At 54.2% G+C, this 19,745-nt stretch overlaps 11 protein-coding genes across 14 annotated transcripts; 4 read left to right on the top strand and 7 right to left on the bottom strand.

Moving 5' to 3' along the window:
* The first annotated feature begins 799 nt into the window (after positions 1 to 799).
* On the top strand, positions 800 to 2,778 carry H310_08392 (hypothetical protein). Of its 3 annotated transcripts, none has more exons than XM_008874108.1 (6): positions 800 to 1,198; positions 1,244 to 1,655; positions 1,722 to 2,016; positions 2,101 to 2,325; positions 2,384 to 2,521; positions 2,596 to 2,778. In XM_008874108.1, exons 1-4 carry the CDS (start codon positions 844 to 846, stop codon positions 2,113 to 2,115), a joined length of 1,077 nt encoding a protein of 358 aa, XP_008872330.1. In that variant the 5' UTR covers positions 800 to 843; the 3' UTR covers positions 2,116 to 2,325; positions 2,384 to 2,521; positions 2,596 to 2,778. The 3 variants fall into 3 exon arrangements, with proteins under 3 accessions (XP_008872330.1, XP_008872328.1, XP_008872329.1); XM_008874106.1 differs by having other exon boundaries at positions 2,116 to 2,325; XM_008874107.1 differs by having other exon boundaries at positions 1,244 to 2,016; positions 2,116 to 2,325.
* A 539-nt stretch (positions 2,779 to 3,317) lies between these two features.
* Positions 3,318 to 4,167, bottom strand: H310_08393 (hypothetical protein; the record flags this gene model as incomplete). The annotated part of the gene is made up of 2 exons (XM_008874109.1): positions 3,318 to 3,834; positions 4,087 to 4,167. The coding sequence occupies 2 exons, from the start codon at positions 4,165 to 4,167 to the stop codon at positions 3,370 to 3,372; spliced, it is 546 nt and encodes a 181-aa protein (XP_008872331.1). The 3' UTR covers positions 3,318 to 3,369.
* Positions 4,168 to 4,359: 192 nt separating this feature from the next.
* H310_08394 (hypothetical protein) lies at positions 4,360 to 5,972 on the top strand. Its single transcript, XM_008874110.1, has 2 exons — positions 4,360 to 4,491; positions 4,553 to 5,972. The coding sequence occupies exons 1-2, from the start codon at positions 4,370 to 4,372 to the stop codon at positions 5,913 to 5,915; spliced, it is 1,485 nt and encodes a 494-aa protein (XP_008872332.1). The 5' UTR covers positions 4,360 to 4,369; the 3' UTR covers positions 5,916 to 5,972.
* A 552-nt stretch (positions 5,973 to 6,524) lies between these two features.
* H310_08395 (hypothetical protein) lies at positions 6,525 to 6,964 on the bottom strand. Its single transcript, XM_008874111.1, has one exon. It carries the CDS (start codon positions 6,931 to 6,933, stop codon positions 6,544 to 6,546), a length of 390 nt encoding a protein of 129 aa, XP_008872333.1. The 5' UTR covers positions 6,934 to 6,964; the 3' UTR covers positions 6,525 to 6,543.
* A 35-nt stretch (positions 6,965 to 6,999) lies between these two features.
* H310_08396 (hypothetical protein) lies at positions 7,000 to 8,010 on the top strand. Its single transcript, XM_008874112.1, has 4 exons — positions 7,000 to 7,356; positions 7,411 to 7,452; positions 7,502 to 7,610; positions 7,726 to 8,010. The coding sequence occupies exons 1-4, from the start codon at positions 7,027 to 7,029 to the stop codon at positions 7,938 to 7,940; spliced, it is 696 nt and encodes a 231-aa protein (XP_008872334.1). The 5' UTR covers positions 7,000 to 7,026; the 3' UTR covers positions 7,941 to 8,010.
* On the bottom strand, positions 7,994 to 10,478 carry H310_08397. 2 transcript variants are annotated; one of them, XM_008874113.1, is made up of 5 exons: positions 10,384 to 10,478; positions 10,220 to 10,272; positions 10,037 to 10,144; positions 8,284 to 9,979; positions 7,994 to 8,229 (listed from the first exon to the last, which is right to left on the bottom strand). In XM_008874113.1, the coding sequence occupies exons 1-5, from the start codon at positions 10,429 to 10,431 to the stop codon at positions 8,143 to 8,145; spliced, it is 1,992 nt and encodes a 663-aa protein (XP_008872335.1). In that variant the 5' UTR covers positions 10,432 to 10,478; the 3' UTR covers positions 7,994 to 8,142. The 2 variants fall into 2 exon arrangements, with proteins under 2 accessions (XP_008872335.1, XP_008872336.1); XM_008874114.1 differs by having other exon boundaries at positions 8,284 to 10,144.
* Positions 10,479 to 10,927: 449 nt separating this feature from the next.
* Positions 10,928 to 12,407, bottom strand: H310_08398 (hypothetical protein). Its single transcript, XM_008874115.1, has one exon. It carries the CDS (start codon positions 12,397 to 12,399, stop codon positions 11,167 to 11,169), a length of 1,233 nt encoding a protein of 410 aa, XP_008872337.1. The 5' UTR covers positions 12,400 to 12,407; the 3' UTR covers positions 10,928 to 11,166.
* A 142-nt stretch (positions 12,408 to 12,549) lies between these two features.
* On the top strand, positions 12,550 to 13,822 carry H310_08399 (hypothetical protein). Its single transcript, XM_008874116.1, has 3 exons — positions 12,550 to 12,706; positions 12,760 to 12,909; positions 12,970 to 13,822. The coding sequence occupies exons 1-3, from the start codon at positions 12,632 to 12,634 to the stop codon at positions 13,036 to 13,038; spliced, it is 294 nt and encodes a 97-aa protein (XP_008872338.1). The 5' UTR covers positions 12,550 to 12,631; the 3' UTR covers positions 13,039 to 13,822.
* Positions 12,984 to 13,814, bottom strand: H310_08400 (hypothetical protein). The gene has a single exon (XM_008874117.1). The coding sequence runs from the start codon at positions 13,756 to 13,758 to the stop codon at positions 13,231 to 13,233; it is 528 nt and encodes a 175-aa protein (XP_008872339.1). The 5' UTR covers positions 13,759 to 13,814; the 3' UTR covers positions 12,984 to 13,230.
* A 686-nt stretch (positions 13,823 to 14,508) lies between the features above and the next one.
* H310_08401 (hypothetical protein) lies at positions 14,509 to 14,833 on the bottom strand (the record flags this gene model as incomplete). Its single annotated transcript, XM_008874118.1, has 2 exons — positions 14,509 to 14,600; positions 14,671 to 14,833. The coding sequence occupies 2 exons, from the start codon at positions 14,831 to 14,833 to the stop codon at positions 14,509 to 14,511; spliced, it is 255 nt and encodes an 84-aa protein (XP_008872340.1).
* A 258-nt stretch (positions 14,834 to 15,091) lies between these two features.
* H310_08402 (hypothetical protein) lies at positions 15,092 to 16,465 on the bottom strand. Its single transcript, XM_008874119.1, has one exon. It carries the CDS (start codon positions 16,440 to 16,442, stop codon positions 15,114 to 15,116), a length of 1,329 nt encoding a protein of 442 aa, XP_008872341.1. The 5' UTR covers positions 16,443 to 16,465; the 3' UTR covers positions 15,092 to 15,113.
* Between the last annotated feature and the right edge of the window lie 3,280 nt (positions 16,466 to 19,745).

Raw genomic sequence — 19,745 nt, forward strand, 5'->3', positions numbered from 1 at the left:
GACACGATCTTGTTTGTCTTCGTCTTCACCATTGCTTGTTTCGATCACCCCACCAGCGTCAGTTTCTGGTCGTTTACGTCCACTTGATCTCACCGGACGATCTTGGAGTGTTACATGTTCATCAGTGTAGCTACAAAGCCGATTCCAATGGATGAAATTCAATTGCTTGGCGGAGTATTGGCGATCCGTTTGCTCAGGTCGTGTCGAAGTGCGGTTGACTCGAATCTTGCCATAGCTTCATGCTCCAAAACATGGAGTCTCAGCGCTCTCTTCGTGCGTGCATCTCATTCACCACGCTTGCAGAATGTTCATCATGTTTCGTGCACGCGGTGAATGTTTGAATGCAGGAAAATTGACTCCTTGATGCCTGTTTATGATGTTTTGGTTCGTTGTACAAGATTTAATTTCAGCAGGAACGCAAATACGAACAAGCTCTGATTGGAGGCGAACGTGTGTGTGATTGTCAGTATAAATTTTCATGAATAAGGATGATGAATTGGTCAACCAACACACAATAGCGACGTTTAACTGGCTGAAATGATAAGCAGTTCTTCCCTAAATTCTCTGCGTTTATTGGCTCGACATCGTTTTCCCACTTAATTGCCGTGGTCATCAATTGTGAACTACACATACAAAGACCAACATGACCGGGGCTATGACCTCCGGTTACGGTGATTGAGAACTGCAAAATACAATTCGAACCAACCAAAAAAATATCTCGGTTGGCACGAATCCAAAAATTATTCACTTTCGCATGTACTACTGTAGTTAGTAGTAGTACTAAAGGGTGATTCGAGGTGACATTGGGTGCTGTCGGGTCGTTGCCGCCGTTGTCACTTGCAAATGTCAATGACCGTCGTTCGTCGGCAATCGAGCCTTCTTCGGGCGCACAGCTTCAATCATGACGAAGTCTTGGCGCGTCTCCATCGCCTGCCAAGCCTAAAACCCACGACGATGGTCCCGCTCCCGAGCCCGGTCTTCTGGGATGTTGAAGCAATACACGACATTGAGGCAGAGGTGTCGCCAACCCCGTCGAGGAATCGGTTGGCGGGGGCGTTGTACATGCTCCTCGGTTTAGAATTCCACGTGTGGCTTCCCATGAACGCCTTCACGCACGCACTGATCCATGACAACGCCATGCTTGTCCCGTTCACCCTCCTCGTCGTGCTACTTGGCACGCCACTGCTTCTCTTCCCAGGTGCATCTAGAGCTCTCGAAAGACTGTTCTCTCAAGCGATTCTAGTGCTGGTGTGTCTCAAAGTAGACGGGACCATCGCAGCGTCGTGGTGCATGTGCTTTACACCGCTTTGGATCGTGCATGCCATCGACAACATCTACTGTCCATGGCTAGCCCACGTCAAGAAGTCTGCCATGTCAAACACAATGCCTGCTCCGCCATCGTCGCACCAAAGCAGTGATGTACCGGCAAGTCCGCAGCCTCAGTCGCCGTCTTCTCCAATGCCAACGACACCTGCGGATTCGAGTGACGACATGCACGCGTCGACCACAGCGTATTCGATTCAAGCTACGGCCGGCAACTTCAGTCGTGCCTCATCGCTGGCGTCCCCACAATCACGTGTTGTAGCAGCAGAGCACACCACGGTCCCACAACCCGATTCGACCTCACCTCCCGCTAAAGGAAACAGATTCAACGGGTACCACAACTCGACGAGCATGCAGCCCGTCCGGCTCAAACAACGTCGGACCTTGCGTTCATGTAGGCGCGATATCGTCATGACGGTCTGCGTCGTTGCAGCTGAAGTAATGGTGGCACTCCGGCTGGACGGGTTCCTGGCGTCTGTGCCGTGGGTCGTTGTGTTTGGGTGCCCGCTTGTCGTCTACTATGGCATGCAGTGGAACGACACTTCGTTTACGTGGTGGTTTCGCGACTGCTTGTTCCATGTAGCGCAAGTCATTTTCGTCGCGCTCAAGGCGGATGGGTTCTTGACGGGCTGGTCGTGGGCCACAGTGTTTCTCCCGACGTGGTTGGCAGCCACCATCGTGGTCTACATCGTGGTGGGTGGCATCTCCTTTGGCGGGCGCTCGCGACAGAGTCGTGGGTGGACTCGATTCAGGGCGGAGACCGCCTGACATGAGAAGCTTTGCATGCTCTAGACTCACGATGCCTGGGTGGCGCTGTACCGGACCACAGAACCAGAGCCCCCGTTGAGCGCCGTCGGGCGTGTCCTCGTCATTGTAGCCGTCGTTTGGTACTTTGTGCCGTATATTCTCGTCGTCGCGAGTTTGGACGGCATCGTGACCTTCCCCTCGATCCTCGTCGTGCTTGTGCCGTGGCTCGTAGTCGTCGGCGGCTGGATCTCGATGGTACGTCCATGTGCGCCACTGCCATGCGCTATGCAACCATGGCATCGCTTCGACGTAGGCCGTTCTCGCCGCACTCGAAGACGACCAAGTAGGATCACCCGACATTTTGCCCGTCAATCGCTTCGAAAGCACGGGGTGGTACATCGTGTTACCGTGGACCACCATGAACGTGTGGTTACTGCTGCTCATGGTCGCGGTACGTCCGTCGGTTGCGCTGTGTAACTGCGTGTACCGACGCCATCCACGACTCATGCTGCCCTGCGAATGTAGGCGGTGGTTTACGCGGTGAACGACGGCGGCAGCACCACCACCCCCGAGGCTGCACGCGCTGATTCGAATCACCCATAGGCAGAGGTGTTGTGCCTTGCGCCTGGCACCACAGATAATGAAACAGCCCCCCCCCTCCGTTGCAAAGTTGGAGATGGTGGAGGAAAGCATGTCTTGGTGAATTGTGTACGACGCAGCACCAGCGCCTCCCTGCGACGACGTGAAAGAGTACGAGTCTTCTATACCTAGCGAGTTGGATCTGTGGCCTTAGGTTAGCACCACCAGTCGAACCAGCACCATGGCGGGAACGTGGCCCGTACCAGCAGTCTCTCGTGAACTCGTAAATTGTGCACCTTGGCCCTCCCCTTGGCCATACTCTAAAAACTATGCTTAACGTTAGTAAGATTTGAACTCTCATCTACTACAGTAGATCCGCAAGCAACGGCTAGATGGCAATAGAATATATATTATATTTTTAGTGAATATAGATTAATCACAAAATTGAACGTTAAACTTTTAGTCTAGTGAGTAGGACCTTTCCTTTTCACAGCCAAAACTCGGGTTCAAGTCGCACTCATCCTGCATGACCAAGGCGCCAAATGCCGACGACTTGGGGAGTCGGCTCTGCACTCATTCAGGACAGACTCAGTCAACTTCCTTGACCACTTCCTGGCTTCATGCACGCAACGCATTCAAACACAGGTGGTTCGAACCAAAACCGTGCGACCCGTAGACGATATTTCTTGTTGTTGCAAAGACAAAAGTTCCAATCACTACTTAAGCACGGGCGACTTGGCCGGCAATGCGATCCAAATCAGTTTGGCCGTGGCTCGTAATTTGACGGCCGCCCTTGTTCACGCCTTCGGGGCACTTTTCCACGACCTTCATTTCTTCGAGTTGTTGCAAGATGTGGCGAATCAAACCACCCGACGCCTTTTGGTATTGCTGGCGGAGGGCACCACGGCGGGCGGCGCCACCATACACCTTCTTCAACGCACCAACACCCGTGTATTCACGGAGGTACACCTTGCGCGCGATGGACGCGGCACGGATGTAGTACCAGTCGGCGCTGTCGGGCGAGTATTCCTTGAACGAAGCGGTTTTCACAATGTCCCACCAGATGGGCAATTCCATCTTGCCGGAGCGCTTCAAGTGTTCAGCGTATTCCTTGATGAAGTCGGCGGCCTTGACGTCGCGGACAGTCACACCACGGGGAGCATCGAAATCAGCCATTGTCAAAGTCTACACACGAGCAGATGAGAACACGTCTGTACCACCGCGTCCACACGGCTTCACCAGCGCCCGCGCAGCGTCCGATGCCCGCAGGTGCACGGGCCTCGTCCTTCGGACGAGACTCGACCCATTCAGGGCGGGCGCGTAGCGGGAGCCGACTCAACCATGCTTAGCAGGACAGTCTCGGTTCTCTGGAGAGAACGTCATTCCTTCACCATCTTGGAGATGCCGGGAACAACATGCACAGGCCGCGGCACTTACTTTGTCGAAGCGGGCAACAAGAAGAGTGAATCGCACAAACTCAGTTTCCCCCGCGCCAGCGGCTCCTGGCCAATTGGCCATTGATGGAAAGCCATTGGCTATAAAGATGCAGATACGCCAATGCCATTGGCTATAATGTTTGAGACGCGAAAGGCCATTGGTAAGATCGAGTCGAACTTTGGCGGACAATCGCGTTTGATTGGTGGGAACTACACGAGTGGTGGTTGACCGTTGGCCCTTTGGATCGAATTCCCGGCCATCCAAATTCGTATTCGACTCCATCATGTTGGTGCTTTTCGAGACGGCGGCGGGCCATGCGCTCTTCAAGGTGCAGGATGAAGGCAAGTTGGCCAACGTGGATGACATCCATAAGCAGTTCGCCACGGCCGACAAGGCCAACTCTTTGTACGTCGAACCATGGCCTCCATGTCGACGATCTCATCCAGGCCCACGTTTGAATTCGTAGCCTCAAGCTGAAAGCGTTCAACGCGTTCAAGGACACGACGGAAGCCGTGGCCGCGGCCGCCGACTGCGTTGACAACACGGTTGGCAAGAGCCTCAAGAAGTTTTTGAAGAAGCACGTGAAGGACGCCGGCTTGTCGGACAAGCTCGCCGTCGTCGACAAGGCGTTTGGCGGTGTGATCAAGGAAAAACTCGGCATCCAGTGCGTACACGACGCATCCATCCAAGAACTGCTTCGTGGCATCCGCACCCACATGAACTCGCTGATCTCTGGTCTGGACGACCAAGATTTGAAAAATATGACGTTGGGGTTGTCGCACAGCTTGTCTCGGTACAAGCTCAAGTTCAGCGCCGACAAGGTCGACACGATGATCGTGCAGGCGATCGGACTCTTGGACGAACTCGACAAGGAAATCAACACGTACTCGATGCGCGTGCGCGAATGGTTTGGCTGGCACTTTCCCGAGATGGGCAAGATTGTCACGGACAACTTGCAATACGCCCGCGTCGTGCTCAAGACTGGCACACGCCCCCACGTAAAGAACCTCGACTTCTCCGACATTTTGAGCGCTGATGTCGAAGCGTCCATGCGCGAAGTGTGCGAAGTTTCCATGGGCACGGACATTTCGGACGAAGACGTGCTCAACATCGCGTCGCTGTGCACCCAAGTCATCTCGCTCACAGAGTACCGCACGCAGCTCTTTGACTACCTGAAGAACCGCATGAACGCGATCGCGCCCAACCTCACTGTCATGGTCGGGGAATTGGTCGGCGCCCGCCTCATTGCGCACGCCGGGTCGCTCATGAACCTGGCGAAGCATCCCGCGTCAACGGTCCAAATTCTCGGCGCGGAAAAGGCGCTTTTCCGCGCGTTGAAAACCAAGCACGACACACCCAAGTACGGTTTGATTTACCATGCGTCGCTCATCGGGCAGACGGCCCCCAAGCACAAGGGGAAAATCTCGCGCGTCCTGGCGGCCAAGACGTCGCTTGCCGTGCGAGTCGACGCGTTGGGCGATGCGACAGAAGCCACGATTGGTTTTGACAACCGCGCCAAGGTCGAGGCGCGCATGCGCCAGCTCGAGAACGGGTTCACGGGCGTTGTGTCTGGCAAGGGCAAGGCAAAGAACGAAGTGAAAAAGTACGTCAAGGAGCCCGTCGCAGCCGTGAAGAGCTACAACGACGCAGACGATATCAAGGTGGAGAAAAAGGAGAAGAAGCGCAAGGCCGACGACGAGGACGACGAGCCCAAGAAGAAGGCCAAGAAGGAAAAGAAGGCCAAGAAGGAGCAGGAAGAAGTGGCCGCCGACGACGACGAAGTGGACACAAAGGAGAAGAAGAAGAAGAAGAAAAAGAAGGCGGAATAGATTGATGGATATTGAATGCTAGTACCTATATGACAAAACCCTTCGACTCGAATGGCGCGCGTGGTCCTGTCGATTCCGGTAGGATGGCGGTCGAAGGGGCCATGGCGACTCCTACAGGACGGCGGTCGAAAGCTTCCCCGCCATGGCGTCGCGGGGATCCGCTGATATTCGTGGAGACCTCGATTGTCGGCACGCTGCGGTTGTAGATGCACAGGGTGGGCACAGTGATGCCTGATGCAGTGCATGGCATCGGAGTCTGCATTCCCACTCATGCAGCTATTGGCGACCGATTGGGCGAGGGCATTGACTGAGGAGAGGGCGGTGTGGCAAGGGCGTTCACCCGTCAGCAGGGAAATGACAAAGGTGATGCTTTTCCAAGTACAGAATCATGATGTCAACTTGCTTCCCAGTCGCGGAAACGACACGCGCGAGGTGCGATGCGACCGGAGGGGAAACAGCACCAGCCGCTTGATAAGAGGATCGCCTAGTTCGATCGATGATGGAAAGCGCTGCCAGTTTGGCAGCGTGATGTCTCTTGTGAAGAACGCATGCAAGGAGCATCGAGGAGAAAGGCAGTGGGAGTTGAATGCGTCGGTGGAAGGGAGTCGATGAGAGAAGACTGGAGATGTTACAAGATTCGCTTTGCTAATGCGCGGACGCGAAGGTCAAAGTCCGGCGACGTGATGAGCGAATCGTGGGCGTAGAACGGATTCAAAAGGAGCTTCACGTACAGATCGTACACTTCCTGGAAGAAGAGCTTGATCGCATCTTCGTTGCGGCTTTCATGGAGGAGGAGGAACTTGACTGTCGTCGCCGTGACAAAACCCGACACGAATTGGTCGTTGAACTTGTCGACGACTTTCATCCACATGTTGTTGTTCGTCCACATGGACTCATGGACGATGTCCAGCGCCGAATGCAGCACGAATTCATCCACATGCGCCGTCTCTTCCTTACGAGGCTTCACATCAAGCGAGTACAGCGGCTCCTTGGACCCAACAATCATGAAGAGCGACATGGCCGACCACGCCGATGAAATGCGATTCTCAATGATCCGGATAATAAAAAATTATCCGGGTCATTGCTGGAATCTCAACTGCACAACAGCGCGATGCCACAACTTGGCACAATCGTCACGGCGGTCGCGGTGGTCGTGGCGGTCTTCCTGTGGAGAATATGGTGCATGCTTCCACGGCGGCGCCACGGTAACAGTGCTGCATCGCCGTTGCTCGGTACATCTCCATTCTCTGGCAACCAGACTCTGCATGGAGGCGCCACCGCCAAGAAGATTCGCACCCTTGTGGTGTTGGGATCTGGTGGGCACACGACCGAGATGCTCAAGCTGATCAAGCGACTGTCGGTGGAGCAGTACACACCTCTGGCGTTTGTCGTCGCAGCGTCGGACCACACCAGCGAAGAGAAAGCTCGAATGGAACGCAAGGTACGAAGGCAGGTCGAGAGATACCGGAACGACGTGACGATCCATGATCTGCAGGGAAGTGCGCTGCAGGTTTACACGATTCCACGCAGCCGTGAGGTACATCGTCGACGAAAACTTGCTGCTAGTTGATGCATCTGCGTCGTAGGTCGGGCAGTCGTGGACGTCGACCGTTTTCACGTCCATGCACTCGCTTCTGTACAGCATTGCAGTCGTGTTTCACTTTCAGCCCGATCTCTTACTCTGCAACGGGCCAGGTACGCGATCGCTCGATTGCGAACCAGAAACATCGACAGTCCGTGTGTGCCTCGGCTGGATTTGCATGCGCGCCCTGCCTCTCCACCGCCACGCCATTCATCACCATGACCGTAGGCACGTGCATCCCCATCTGCGTTGCGCTCCTTCTCCGTCGCTTCCTGGGCCTTGATACGACGGCCAAGTTGATCTTTTGCGAATCGTTTGCGCGGGTCCAGCGCCTATCGCTGTCCGGACGCATTCTGTACCATGTTGCCGACGCGTTTGTCGTGCACTGGCCGCAGCTCCAGGCCAAGTACCCGCACGCCACGTATCTCGGGACGATTTGCTAAGTCACCTTGCACTGGTTGTACATCCTTCCGTCTCAACCGCATTCTGCTTGTTTCGCTTCGTCTGCCGTTTTATTACTCCGTTGCGCTATGCATGGCGATCCAGCCCCACGACATGCCCGGATCAGCGCCCGGACGGACTGCGCGCACGTGTGTGGTGATGCGCGGGCTTGTATCAACAATTAGGAATCGTGGCGCTGCCGCCTTAAGTAGCACCAACGGCCCGAGGTTGGCCATTCGTGTGGGAATTGTCGCTGGGCATCCATTGCAGCCGCAAGAGTTCGCTTCGATTCTACACGCACGTGCACGCATGAGTCGTCGCGACCGTATACCAGGAACGACGTACTGATTCACTCCACGTGACGAGTTTGGCCATTTGATCTGGCGTGAGCACCGCGCGAAAGTACACATCCAGGGACGGCGCAAACGCGCCGAGTTCGAACGCTTGGCGGCGGAGGGCCTTGAACGCTTTCACGAGAAGGACGAGGCGCGTCATTTCGCGGCGGCGGACGCCGGCCGTGAAGTCTTGAATCTGTTGGACCTGGGCAGGCGACAGCCGCAAGACGTTCGCGAGGCCATTGGAGGCGGCGTCCCAGAGCATGTACATGTCTAGGAGGCTCGCTTGCAACAGCGTCATGGTCCGTGCGAGGGCGGTGAAAACCTTGTCCAGGATGGGGTGCTTGGGGTGGCCAAGCATGCGTCGTTGCCGCGCGGCATGCATGACGGTCGCGAACGACGGGACATGCGGGCGAAGGCCGCACATCAACTCGAGTTGTTGCGGCGGGACCATCGGCGACCGGCCAAACCGGAACCGTAGCAGCGATTCCTTGGATATCTGGAGGCTCTGGATGCCATCTTCCAGGACTTCCACGTACTTTTGCTGCTTCTTGCGCGATTCGCGCGCCGAGTCGCGGTTGCGCTCAAGTTTCTTGTCGCGTTTCTCGGCTTCTTCGTCCAACAAGCTCTGCAGCATGGAGCTGATTTCGCCCGTCCCGGGCTTTCGCGCGAGCGGGACGTGAGATTTCAAGGGAGGCTTAGCGATGAGCGGTGTGGCGGTGGCCACGGCGGACGCACCGAGCCCCAGTGGCATCGCTATCGCGAACGGTAGCGACGCCGGCGGCAAACTGCTCATTCCACCCACGCCCATCATCGATGGCATGTTCATAAACGAGTTGAGCATCATGTTTGAATTGCCCGTCTGACTGGCAAAGTGCTGCGGCGAGGTGTGCATCTGGTACGGACCTTGATTGTACATCATGAAGCCGGGCGGCATCATCATGTTGTTGAGCAGCGACGGCGACGACGAGGGGCCAAACATTCCGCTGGGGTGACTTGTACCCATGCCGGCCAAGCTGTTGGACGTGCCAGACGGCGGCGCGGTCTGCGATGGTGGCATTGGGTGGTACAGAATGTGCTGTGGTGTGGCCATGCCAAACTGTCCGTGGTTTTGGCCGTTGGCTGAGTTGCTGGGAAACCCATTGTGTTGCGGAGATGGTTGCTGGTGCATCGTTGACCCAAACGACGACCCGTGGTGCATATTTGTGGCGGATGTCGGCAGTTGAAGTCCATTGGACTGAAAACCAGACCCTTGCTGCATCGTAGAGTACTCGCCGAATGGTTGGCCCATTGCATTAAACATGTTGGGTTGGTGGCTGTTGGCGCTGAAACTGGATGTGGCCGATGGCTGGTTCACGGACGCCGGCGTCGGGAGCGAGTACGTTGGCATGCTCACAATGGTTTCGTGGGGCGGCGAGATCGGGGCAGAGCGTCCTCCGCTGACGTTGTCGTCTTTTACGCCTCGGAAATGCGCCGAATGGTTGGCATGTGGAGATGGATTCGAAGCGCGGCGAACGTTGGACTGTGCGGTTGATGTGCTGTCGCGCGTGTCCTTGGACGTCATTCCACTCGCTGGGTTTCCAAGTGCAGACGGCAGAAGCATCATATCCGCCACATCCTGGGCTGTAAAGTTGCGCAAAGACGTCGGTGGACTCATCATATCGTCGTATCCTGTCTCGGCCTTCACGTTGCCTTCCGCCATGAGGCTGTCGAGCAGCGAGTCGGACGATGCGGGTGGTTGTTTATCAACATCTTCCACGTACGTCATGTCCATGCCGCTTGCAAAATTCGCGAGTGTTGTGTCGTCTTGCAAGGCACTGTCGTCGTTCCAATCGTCCCACAAATTACGAGTCAAGTTGGAAGGAAGGCCACTGCAACACACCACGTCAATCGATTACCCCATAAAGTCGACATGAGCCCACGACAATTCAACGAGACGAACGTACCTCAAGACGGGGTCCATCATGTCGTCTTCATCAGCGTTTTCGACTTGCATGTCCTGTGTCCACACCACTCAGTCATCGCACGTTCCACCAGTGCACTCCATTCAGGGGACAACATGTCATCAATAACGCCACATGACCAAGATCAATGTGGAGAACACACGTACGTATGGGCTATAGAGGTAATTCTTCTTGGGCTTCGTGATCTTGGACATGGCGGCGGCGCGGCGGCACCTCCTTGCGCCGACAGGAACAATTTGCGGGAGCGAAAGCTATGAACCCTGTTCCAGCCAATCAGAACCGTCAAACCAACCGGCGAACTTGACGCGCGCGCTCGACGCAGGCTCGCTCTAGTGTAACAAAGGCGAAAGATGCCATTCGACGTGCGTAAACGAAATGCATTCCTCCAAGGAAACGCAGTCGAGCTTGCCCTTGGCCACCGATCGGGACGTCCGAATGACGCCCACAGCAAGGACGAGGCAGTGTAATTGCCACCGTGGTGGCCGCGCCACTGCTTGTGTCCTGGCTACATGGTCGGCCAATCAGCATTGACAATCCCATTGAGGTGGTTGACCAAGTGCACGCACCTTCGGTGCTTGCAGTGAACCCAGCCGAACAATCTTTTTCGAGCCGCACCAGTTCTTACACTATATAAAGTATACACACTAAATACGGTGAGTTGTACAAATGGTCAGTGGGTCCAGAAGTCATGCGCTTTTGTGGGCCACAAGAACGGATTGCTCCGCCAGCGCATCTACGCGTCGCTTCGATACTGCACAACGGGAGAAGGTATAGATTGTTGACTGCCGCCATGTTCTGCTAGAGCTGCCTGGAAGACGCGATTTGGGCGACCCTTCGCACAAAGGAAGGGCACACGCTGCTGCATTTTGAATCTTGAGCAATAAGCGTAGGTCCAACCGAGGTCACATGGGGCAGCAAAAACACTAGAATTATACAGTATCGTTAGCCCCCATGGGCGATGCCGCCGAAGCGGAGGGGCTGTCGACAGATTCCGGCAACGGGGGGGGCAAAGGGTCGTGTACAGGGTCGATGTTCACGCCGCAGGATCCACCAAAGCATGCGAGTGGGGCACCCCCATCGCACAGGGCGATACTGACGATCATGACCAAGACGAAAAGGACGAAGAGGACCAAGTCCGTGTAAAAAAAGATCACGCCCGACATGTACTCGTCGGGGGTCATGATCTGGTACATGCAGTGCGCGTCGAACGCAAACCACATGATGACGGGGAACGCAAACAGCATGGTGAGCCCAAACGTCGTCCCGGACATGACCCCCGTACCGCGAGCGCCAAACGCAATGCACGCCACGGTCGTGACCAGCATGTACGCCGCAATTCCTGCAACGACGCTGTGGCAGAGCTCAACTTGTCGCGTCTTTTTCACGAATCGCCGGCGCGTGCTGAAGAACGTCATGAACAGCATGACAAAGAAGCTCACGAGGACCGCCAAGACGGACGCTTTTGTGTTGTAAAACAGCCCAAATGCAGTCACGGCGATCGCTTCAATGCAAGTGAAGACGGCCAGCATGACAAAGTTGAACGGGAACGTGTACTTGACCAAGTAGAGCACAAAAAGTACAACGAGGGACAGCACGAAGCTGCCCCCTAGCGCCATGCCCGTGTCGTTGTGGGCAAATCGCTCCAACGAATCTGTCGTCAACGGCGAGTACGTAAAAATGATTACGAGCAGCATCAGCGCAAACAAGTGCAAGGTGAAGATACCCAGCACCTTCACTCGAAACGCCACTTGAATTTCGAGGGAGAGCGTGTTGATGCAGCTATCGACAGGTCCTTGGTCGGTAAGTGAAGAGAGGGCAATCAGTGCGTTTTGAGTCTTTCGGTGTTGCTGACGACGTTGCCGGAGCACTTGGTCCGTCTTGCGACCAATGGGAGAGGATAAACCACTGGGCACTGTGACTTCAAAACCCGACGTTGGATGACGGGCAGTCGCCGACTTGACGGGACTGTTGTCGCCGCTCACGTCGATTGTGACCATGCCATCGTGAGTGCTTGACGCGTCGACTATGTCGATGTCGCACACGTCGCTGGGCTTGGGCGGGGAGTCTGCTGTTAACGGAACCTTTGCCGACGAGTCGAACACTTCGATTTCCTCGTCTTCTGGTGCCGACGGCGGCGCCGACTCCATCCGCACGCTCTTCATGATGCTGAACGCGTTGTCCCCGAAAGTGCACAGGGATTTGTCTAAAAATACTCTCCAATCAGCATCGAGGACACCGGTCATCCGGATACTGGGGAGAGATCCGGATACGTTCCCGCGCGCGTTTCTGACTGGTGGTTGGCAGGGGGAAATTTCGACTTGGAAATTGTATACGGGTGAAGAGGACTAGCGATTTTGTGGCCCAGACCACGAGAAGTCGGAGAGAGAGAAAGCCATGTCGGACAACGAGGACAACAAGGGCGGCGAAGATGAGAAGAAGCAGACGATTACGATCCGTGTGAAGGACCAGGTAAGGTGACGAGTGGGGGTATGAACGTGGAGTGGACACGGCATGACGTGTAGTCTGGCGAAGAAACGTTCTTCAAGGTCAAGCCCCACACCAAGATGGAAAAGATTTTCAGCGCATACGCCCAACGCAAGGGTGTTCCCGTCACAGCCCTTCGATTCTTGTTGGACGGCACGCGTATCGGCGGCGACCAGACCCCTAAAATGGTACGCTCGGCGAGTTGTGGTCCATTCGAATGACGTGGACTCACGTGATGCCGTGTGCAGTTGGAACTGGAAGACCAAGACCAAATCGATTGCGCTTTGGAACAAGTGGGCGGTGCCATCTCGTTTTAAGCAGATTCAAGCAACCATCTTTCGATATCTTTATCGACAACCATGCCCACCACAGTGTGGTCGGCAATCATGGCGAACGGAGATAGATGCTGGTGTTTAAGTTGCTCTAAGCGTGTGTATTACTGCGCCGCTGATGGAAATGGGGCAACGCAGTATAAACGACTGCTGTGATCGTCAAACTGTGCCATCGATCTATGGATTGTACATGTGGGTCTTTATCCAGTTGGGTGGATTTGCAGGGATCGTAACCAGGTCTGTGTCGAACAACTCGATGAACTGCTCGTTTTGTAGCCGCACTTTCGACCCAGCAAAGCGTCGGTACTCTTCAAAAATCGAGCTGAGGTGCCATTGTTGAATCTTGCGTAGGCACCCGACGACGGCGCCAGTGCGGTCGCGTCCGAGATGGCACGTGAGGAATAGCGGGTAGTTGCCACGGTCCAGCACAATGTCGAGCGCCGCGAGCACCGTTTCCTCGCTCATGGGTTCCCATGCCTTTCGTCGGTTTTCCAACTTCGTGTTGCCGCCTAGCACAATAAGTTCGATCTCTTGCTCTTCAACGAAGCTCAGGAGCTGCGCGTTCGGCTCTTCCGGTGCCAAGTACACGATTTTGCGCAGGTTTAGGCGCTCCAAGAAGGGAAAATTCAGCTCGTTCGGGATGCCGCTTCGATACAGGTCCTCCTCGATCATGCCATAGTTGACGGGCGGGATGAAGTACGACATGCCGTTCTCACCCGCTCGCTACCCGAGCGCCCGAGGCAAATGGCGGCGGATCACACAAATCTCCGGATAGCACGTGTCCTCCGGATATCTTCTTCCGGATTTCGTTCAAACGCCTACTCGATGAATCCAGATGCCATCACGATCGCGTGCTCGTCAGGAGCGGTGACGAGGAAGCTCTGATGGACACCAACGATGTGCCAGACACAGTAGTTTCGCCGCGACGACTGGACCTCGACTTGGCGAGCTTCATCGCGCGGCTGTGTCAAGGCAAACTTCACCATGGCCAAGCGCATACGTGCCTTAGAAAAGCAGCGACAAGCTGGTTTTGACAAGCCAAAGTGAGCCGCAGATGCTGAACTAGCGCGAGCTCCGAGGTAATTGCACCATCAGTCATCGGGGACTTCTACGAGGTTCGTGCGACATACGAAGTTGTTGCGCCAAGAATGCAAAACGTCGAACGATCCAGACAAAGGCGTCGAGCATTCGTCAACGGCGTGTGCGTCATTCATGGGATTCATTAGCAAGTCCAAGTCAGAGCACTCCGCTGCTTCCCAGACGAGGGAGATGAGGAAGATGGTGGCGAAAGTCATCACCGTGAAACAGCTCGAAGAGCACGACGTCGCGTGGTTCGTGGCCGTACGTCGAAGTGCGAAGGAATGAAGTGGAAGCCTGGCGTCGTCACGATGACACTCTCGCCGAGAACGTGGTGCACGGGGAAGATTAAGTACACCAGGATCATGGACACTCCAATCAAGACCCTATCTCACGACCCTCTTGAAGAACATATGCGAGGAAGAACGTCAGCCTCGATATGTCGAGCTCCAACAGGACAAACATGTACCCTATCGACCAAAGATGGCATCACAAAACTAGTTCAACCATGGCCATACAACCGTCGAAACCACTTCGTACCGGAGAAGCTGTACGCTGCCACAAGCACACTCGTGTACAGGGCGGGCTCACGAAAGAGCGTCGAGAGCTGCAGCAACGCGTACAAGATGCCCATCCCGCCAAACCCAATCAAGGCATACCCGGCGGCGAGGAGGCTGTCCGTGCCATCGCGGGAGTCGCCCATGGCCAAAGAAACGTTGCCAGCCATTGAAAACTACCCTCACAGCACAAAAGGTTCGTCGTCGTCATGGCTCAGGCTGGCAGACTGCACAACAGCGAGAGACCATTTGCGATACTTTCCGAATCCTCGACATGGCGGTGCTGGTGCGGTTGCAGTAAACTCAGCGACTCAGGCGCTACGTGGAGTCTGTCCAAGGGAGTCGTATGGAAGACCGAGATGCGCGAACGCGCAGAGTCGACATCGGTGCGGATGCCGGCAACGTTCAGACTAAACACTCGGTGGATTAGTAGCCCTTTACGTTCAACAGCGTTCTAGCATGCAGCACGACGGTCGCGGTGTCCTCGAGGGCAGCTTCAATCAAGTCGGCATTGCGATATGCCGACGGCCGCTCGTCCAATGTTTCGGGCACAATGCAGCTCGACTCGACCGCGCCCATTTCGTCGCGAAAGCGGCGCATCGCAGCGCTCACGGCTTTTCCCTTGCGGAGTTGCATGGCTTGACGCGACCGAATGCGGCCGCATCCATGCGGCCCCGATTGGTTCCACTCGTCGTTGCCTTTCCCTTCGCAGACCAACACCCCGTCCCGCATGTTGAGTGCCACGACACACCGTTCACCGGCGTGGCACCGAATGGCTCCCTTTCGAACAACAAGGTCTCGAAAATCAATGTAGTTGTGCACGCTTTCCATGACGCTGGCTTCGTCCAACTCGAGACCGACCGCAAGCAATACAACCGACAAGATCGCGCGACGGTTCATCTTGGCGTACGTTTGAGCCCAGATCATGTCGAAGAAGTAGGCGCTGGCGGCGGCCCCGCGCAAGGCCCGGCTGTTGGAGCTGACGCCGCGAGTGTCCTTGTCGTCGTCTTGAACGTCGGCGAAGTTGTCTTGCTCCATCGTCGCGCCGGACTCGCTGTTTTCGAGATGGTGGTACCGAGCAACGCGCTGGCCAAAGTTACGCGACCCCGTGTGGACCGTGATGTAACCCCCACTGTCAACGCCGCCATTGTCGTTGATCTCAATGAAGTGGTTGCCGCCCCCCAACGTCCCCATTGCGCGGAGGTCGAACTCGTAGATGGATCCTATCTCTTCACACCGTGACCGCCACCACGCCGCCGAGTATGTGGGCATGTGCTGGCGAATGCTCACACCGAACGCGGATTCAAATGCAGCTGCAAACGCTTCTGCGTCCTCCTGGGCGAGGGCAAAATATTTGTCGTATTGCGACGGTTGCACGAGAGGGACGGCATGCACTCGGTCATGGCCGTTTCCCATGGGGACGTGGCGTTGGATGACTGTGTCGAGTTTGGCCAGTGCGTTCTTCTTGCACAAGAGAGTTGGAGGAAGTGGATGCATGGCAATGCCGCACCCAATGTCGCCGCCTATCAGGCCTGGCAACACCGACTCAGTCAGTTTACACGTGAACCCGACGCAACATCCGTTGCCTTTGTGCACATCGGGCATGACCCGGACTTTCAAAACCGACTCGTGGCCGTTCATGGCTTCGATTTGCTTGATTGTTTCACGGTCGACGTGGTCTTTGGCCAAGAAGATTTTGGCTTGCTTCTCGGGCGGGCCAACGGTGAACATCGCGGAGTTTGACGGGTTTGGCATCTGATGTCCTTTGGAGTTTGACGGGTTTGGCATCTGATGTCCTTTGGCCTTCGACGCCGCCATGACCATCATTCACCGCACATGTCGATCTTGATTGGTCAAGATGCAGAGTGCATGTCAATTGCGGGTGTTGAAGGTCCTGCAGAACATTTTTGCAACGTTCAGTTTTGGGGTTGTTTCGATAGTAGACCTGGGCATAACTTGATCCGTCTGGGATGTCGGGAATCGAAAAGAACGATGACTAGCATCAGGATTACGCACTTTCGACGGGTATGTTCTCGGAAGTGGTGAGTGAAACGGCTTCCCTCTCAGCTATGATCCGAGCGCAATGCGATTCTTGCTTGTGTTATAGGCCAATAGGACAGACGTTTCAATACAACATGACATGCACGGCGTATGAATACAACAATGTTCGCCAGCCATTTTGTACTGCCCAACCTGACGACCATGAGTACGTATGATGTAGGAATTCTGCCATATGGGAGTTTTTCTTAGTTGATTAGCATGTGTAGAGCGCCTAGATCTTTCACCAGGAGGAGCGTCACCCATCGAACTTGGTTGGAGTTAAATCCCACACCTACAAATGGCGACACCGCCACCATGAAGTAAGTTTGACCTAAATGCAACTCCCAGAGTCACCTCCATTTCGGCGCCAACACTACAACATGGCAACGATGCCCGTCGGTAGGGCCACTGTTGGCCTGCTATGATCTTGGCTTGCACGTAGATTCAGTACAAAAACTGCTGGATGTCAAATGAAAGTCATGGTGTTTAGTAGTATTTGTATACTAGTGAATAAAAAAGTTGTCTACAGCTCTTGTACTTTGTCGAAGAACGGGAACAGATACATCTCCGGCGTGTTGCAATACGCCCCTGAGCTTTGCCACCCTTCGAGGATAGCGATATCTGACTTTCCACACAGGCATAAGGAACCCCCAACAATAACACTGCATCCACCGCTGATTTGCTTCGAGAGCACTTTCTCGTCCACATAGAGGTCACGCCAATACTGCAGTATCCATCCGGGCCGTCCAAGTCGAACTAATGTTCGTCCTAGAATACAACTTGGCCGCAAAAATCCAGATTCGCCATGTGCATTGCATCGACAACACGACGTGCCTTCTGGATGAGGCATCAGGTGGCGCCGGCTTTTTCTTCGCGTAATTGATGAATTTACTCGACTTTTGCACGTCCAGCACAGTGAGGGCAGTCACCCGGGCCGACAGTTTATTGGCACTTTGCACTGATAACGAACGATTGCGCCGCAACATTCTTCGTATATCACGCTTTATCAACTTGACTCGCCTTCCCAACATCTTCTTCGTGCGTAACTGAAGTCCGAGGACTTCAATTACCAACGCACTCATGACTCTGGTCACTTGAGGTGGCGCCTAATCTCACTGTTGAATATCTTCCCCTTCTTCCAGGTCAAAATTTGGTCCATTTCGATGTCAGTGAACTTGGAACCCCTCGGCATGATGAGCGTTTGACCAATTTCACCGTGATTTGCGCTACGATATTGCGTTTTGATTGACCCATTCCCTGCACCTATTTGTTTCCATGTTGACTGTGTTGACGCTGCGTCTTAAATTTTCTAAGTTTAGAAAATATATTACGCTTTGAGCTCACAAATATTTCCGATGACTCAAATCCAGGTCAATTCAAGCATCTTCCTATTTGTTGGCAACTTCAAGCACACTAACTGTATTCTAGTTTAGACGTTGCTCTTGGTGGTACCTACCTATTTGTCATGTGAATAGATATGACGAGGCATGTGGCCCCACTGACGAAAAACTTCCAAAGACTTATGCGACGGCAAAGAACGGAATTCTCTTATTCACAGCAATTCTGAAGTAAACACACTTTTGGATGTTAAACCAAGGCGAACGTTTTGATACAGAAATTAAATTGCGAGAGAAAATCAAAATTTAAAGTTAAACTGGGTTCACAAGTCTTGTCACAAATATCAAAGGACATTTATTGCTTAGCTCACTCACCAATTGGCCTCGTCAATGTCGTCGAAGGAATCGACGACTTCATCGTAGCGTACATCATGGATATCCATTTGTTGCAGGAGCACGGCAATTTCTTCGGTTGCTTTGGTGGTTGTTGTTGGCGCGTCGTACTGCTTAGCTAGGTGCGTTGTTCTCGCATCGATCAAGTTACATATGACAAACCCACGGACGATTGCAGCCTTTGGAAGGGCCTTCCATGCTTCGTTCACCCACTCGACCAAATCGAATCGTGACGGTGAGCGCAGATGAGAGGTGCCTTCGTCATTTTTGTGGTTTTCGATTTCATGCAGCAAGTAGGTCACCCAGCGCTCGCGCATTGCAGCCTTCATTGGGTTCATCCACGCAACATCCACTGGCTGGCACATCCAGGTAAATGTTGGCGGAATCTTTTCTAGGATGGCATTCATTGTTGCTGCGCAGGCAACCACATCGTCAAAAAAATGAGCACTGAAATCGTCCCATAGGAGTAAGACTTTCTTGAGGTCATGGCCTTTGAGATGACGAAGATGGTAATTCAGGAAATCTTTGGATATTTCACTGTTCCACCATGCCGTAGGGTTGCCGTACAAGCGTGAGGGATACAGTTCGTGGAGCTCTTCGATTTCGGGCTACACGACAGACCCAAAGCCGTTTGGTTGCGTCAGGTTCTCGACACTTTCTCTTTGATCTTTGACGCATTTGACATTAGGACCAAAACATGGGATATTTTGTGCCCTTGGTGTCGGCCAGCAGCTTCGCCCTGATACGGTCCTTCTTGTGCCCGGAACAACGAATCCACGTCGTCTTTGACCCCGCGCCATCAATTGTTGTTTTTGTAATGTACTCACAGTTGATTCCTGTCTGATCCGCATAGTAGATTTCGTCAATATCTTCGGTGGTGATCAATTTGCGTATGTGGCTGCTGAACATTGCCAATGCAGCTTGACCACGTTCTAAGTTGGACTGTCCAGACTTTGTCTTCGTTCGCATAGTTAGCTTCCAGCGCTTCATAAAACTCGCAACCCAAGGTTGTCTAGTGTTGAACTCGTCTTCCTTGAGCCCAACGCCTTTGGCTACTTCTAGCGCCTTACATTGTAACAGGAAACGACTCACAGGAATTCCGTCTGAACGAAGATCGTTTGTCCACTCGACAATTTGTTCTTCGTTCTATTTACCCAGCGTAATCGCAGTGCCGATGAGGAGCGAGTTCTTTTGCGGCGCGGTAGCAGGATTACAAGCTTCTTCGTTATTTGAGCGCGGTTGCATTCCAGCGGAGCACTCTTTTTGTGCGGACAGTCGTACAGTCCCT

This window comes from Aphanomyces invadans (assembly GCF_000520115.1).
Source record: "Aphanomyces invadans strain NJM9701 unplaced genomic scaffold supercont1.17, whole genome shotgun sequence".
NCBI lineage: Eukaryota > Oomycota > Saprolegniomycetes > Saprolegniales > Verrucalvaceae > Aphanomyces > Aphanomyces invadans.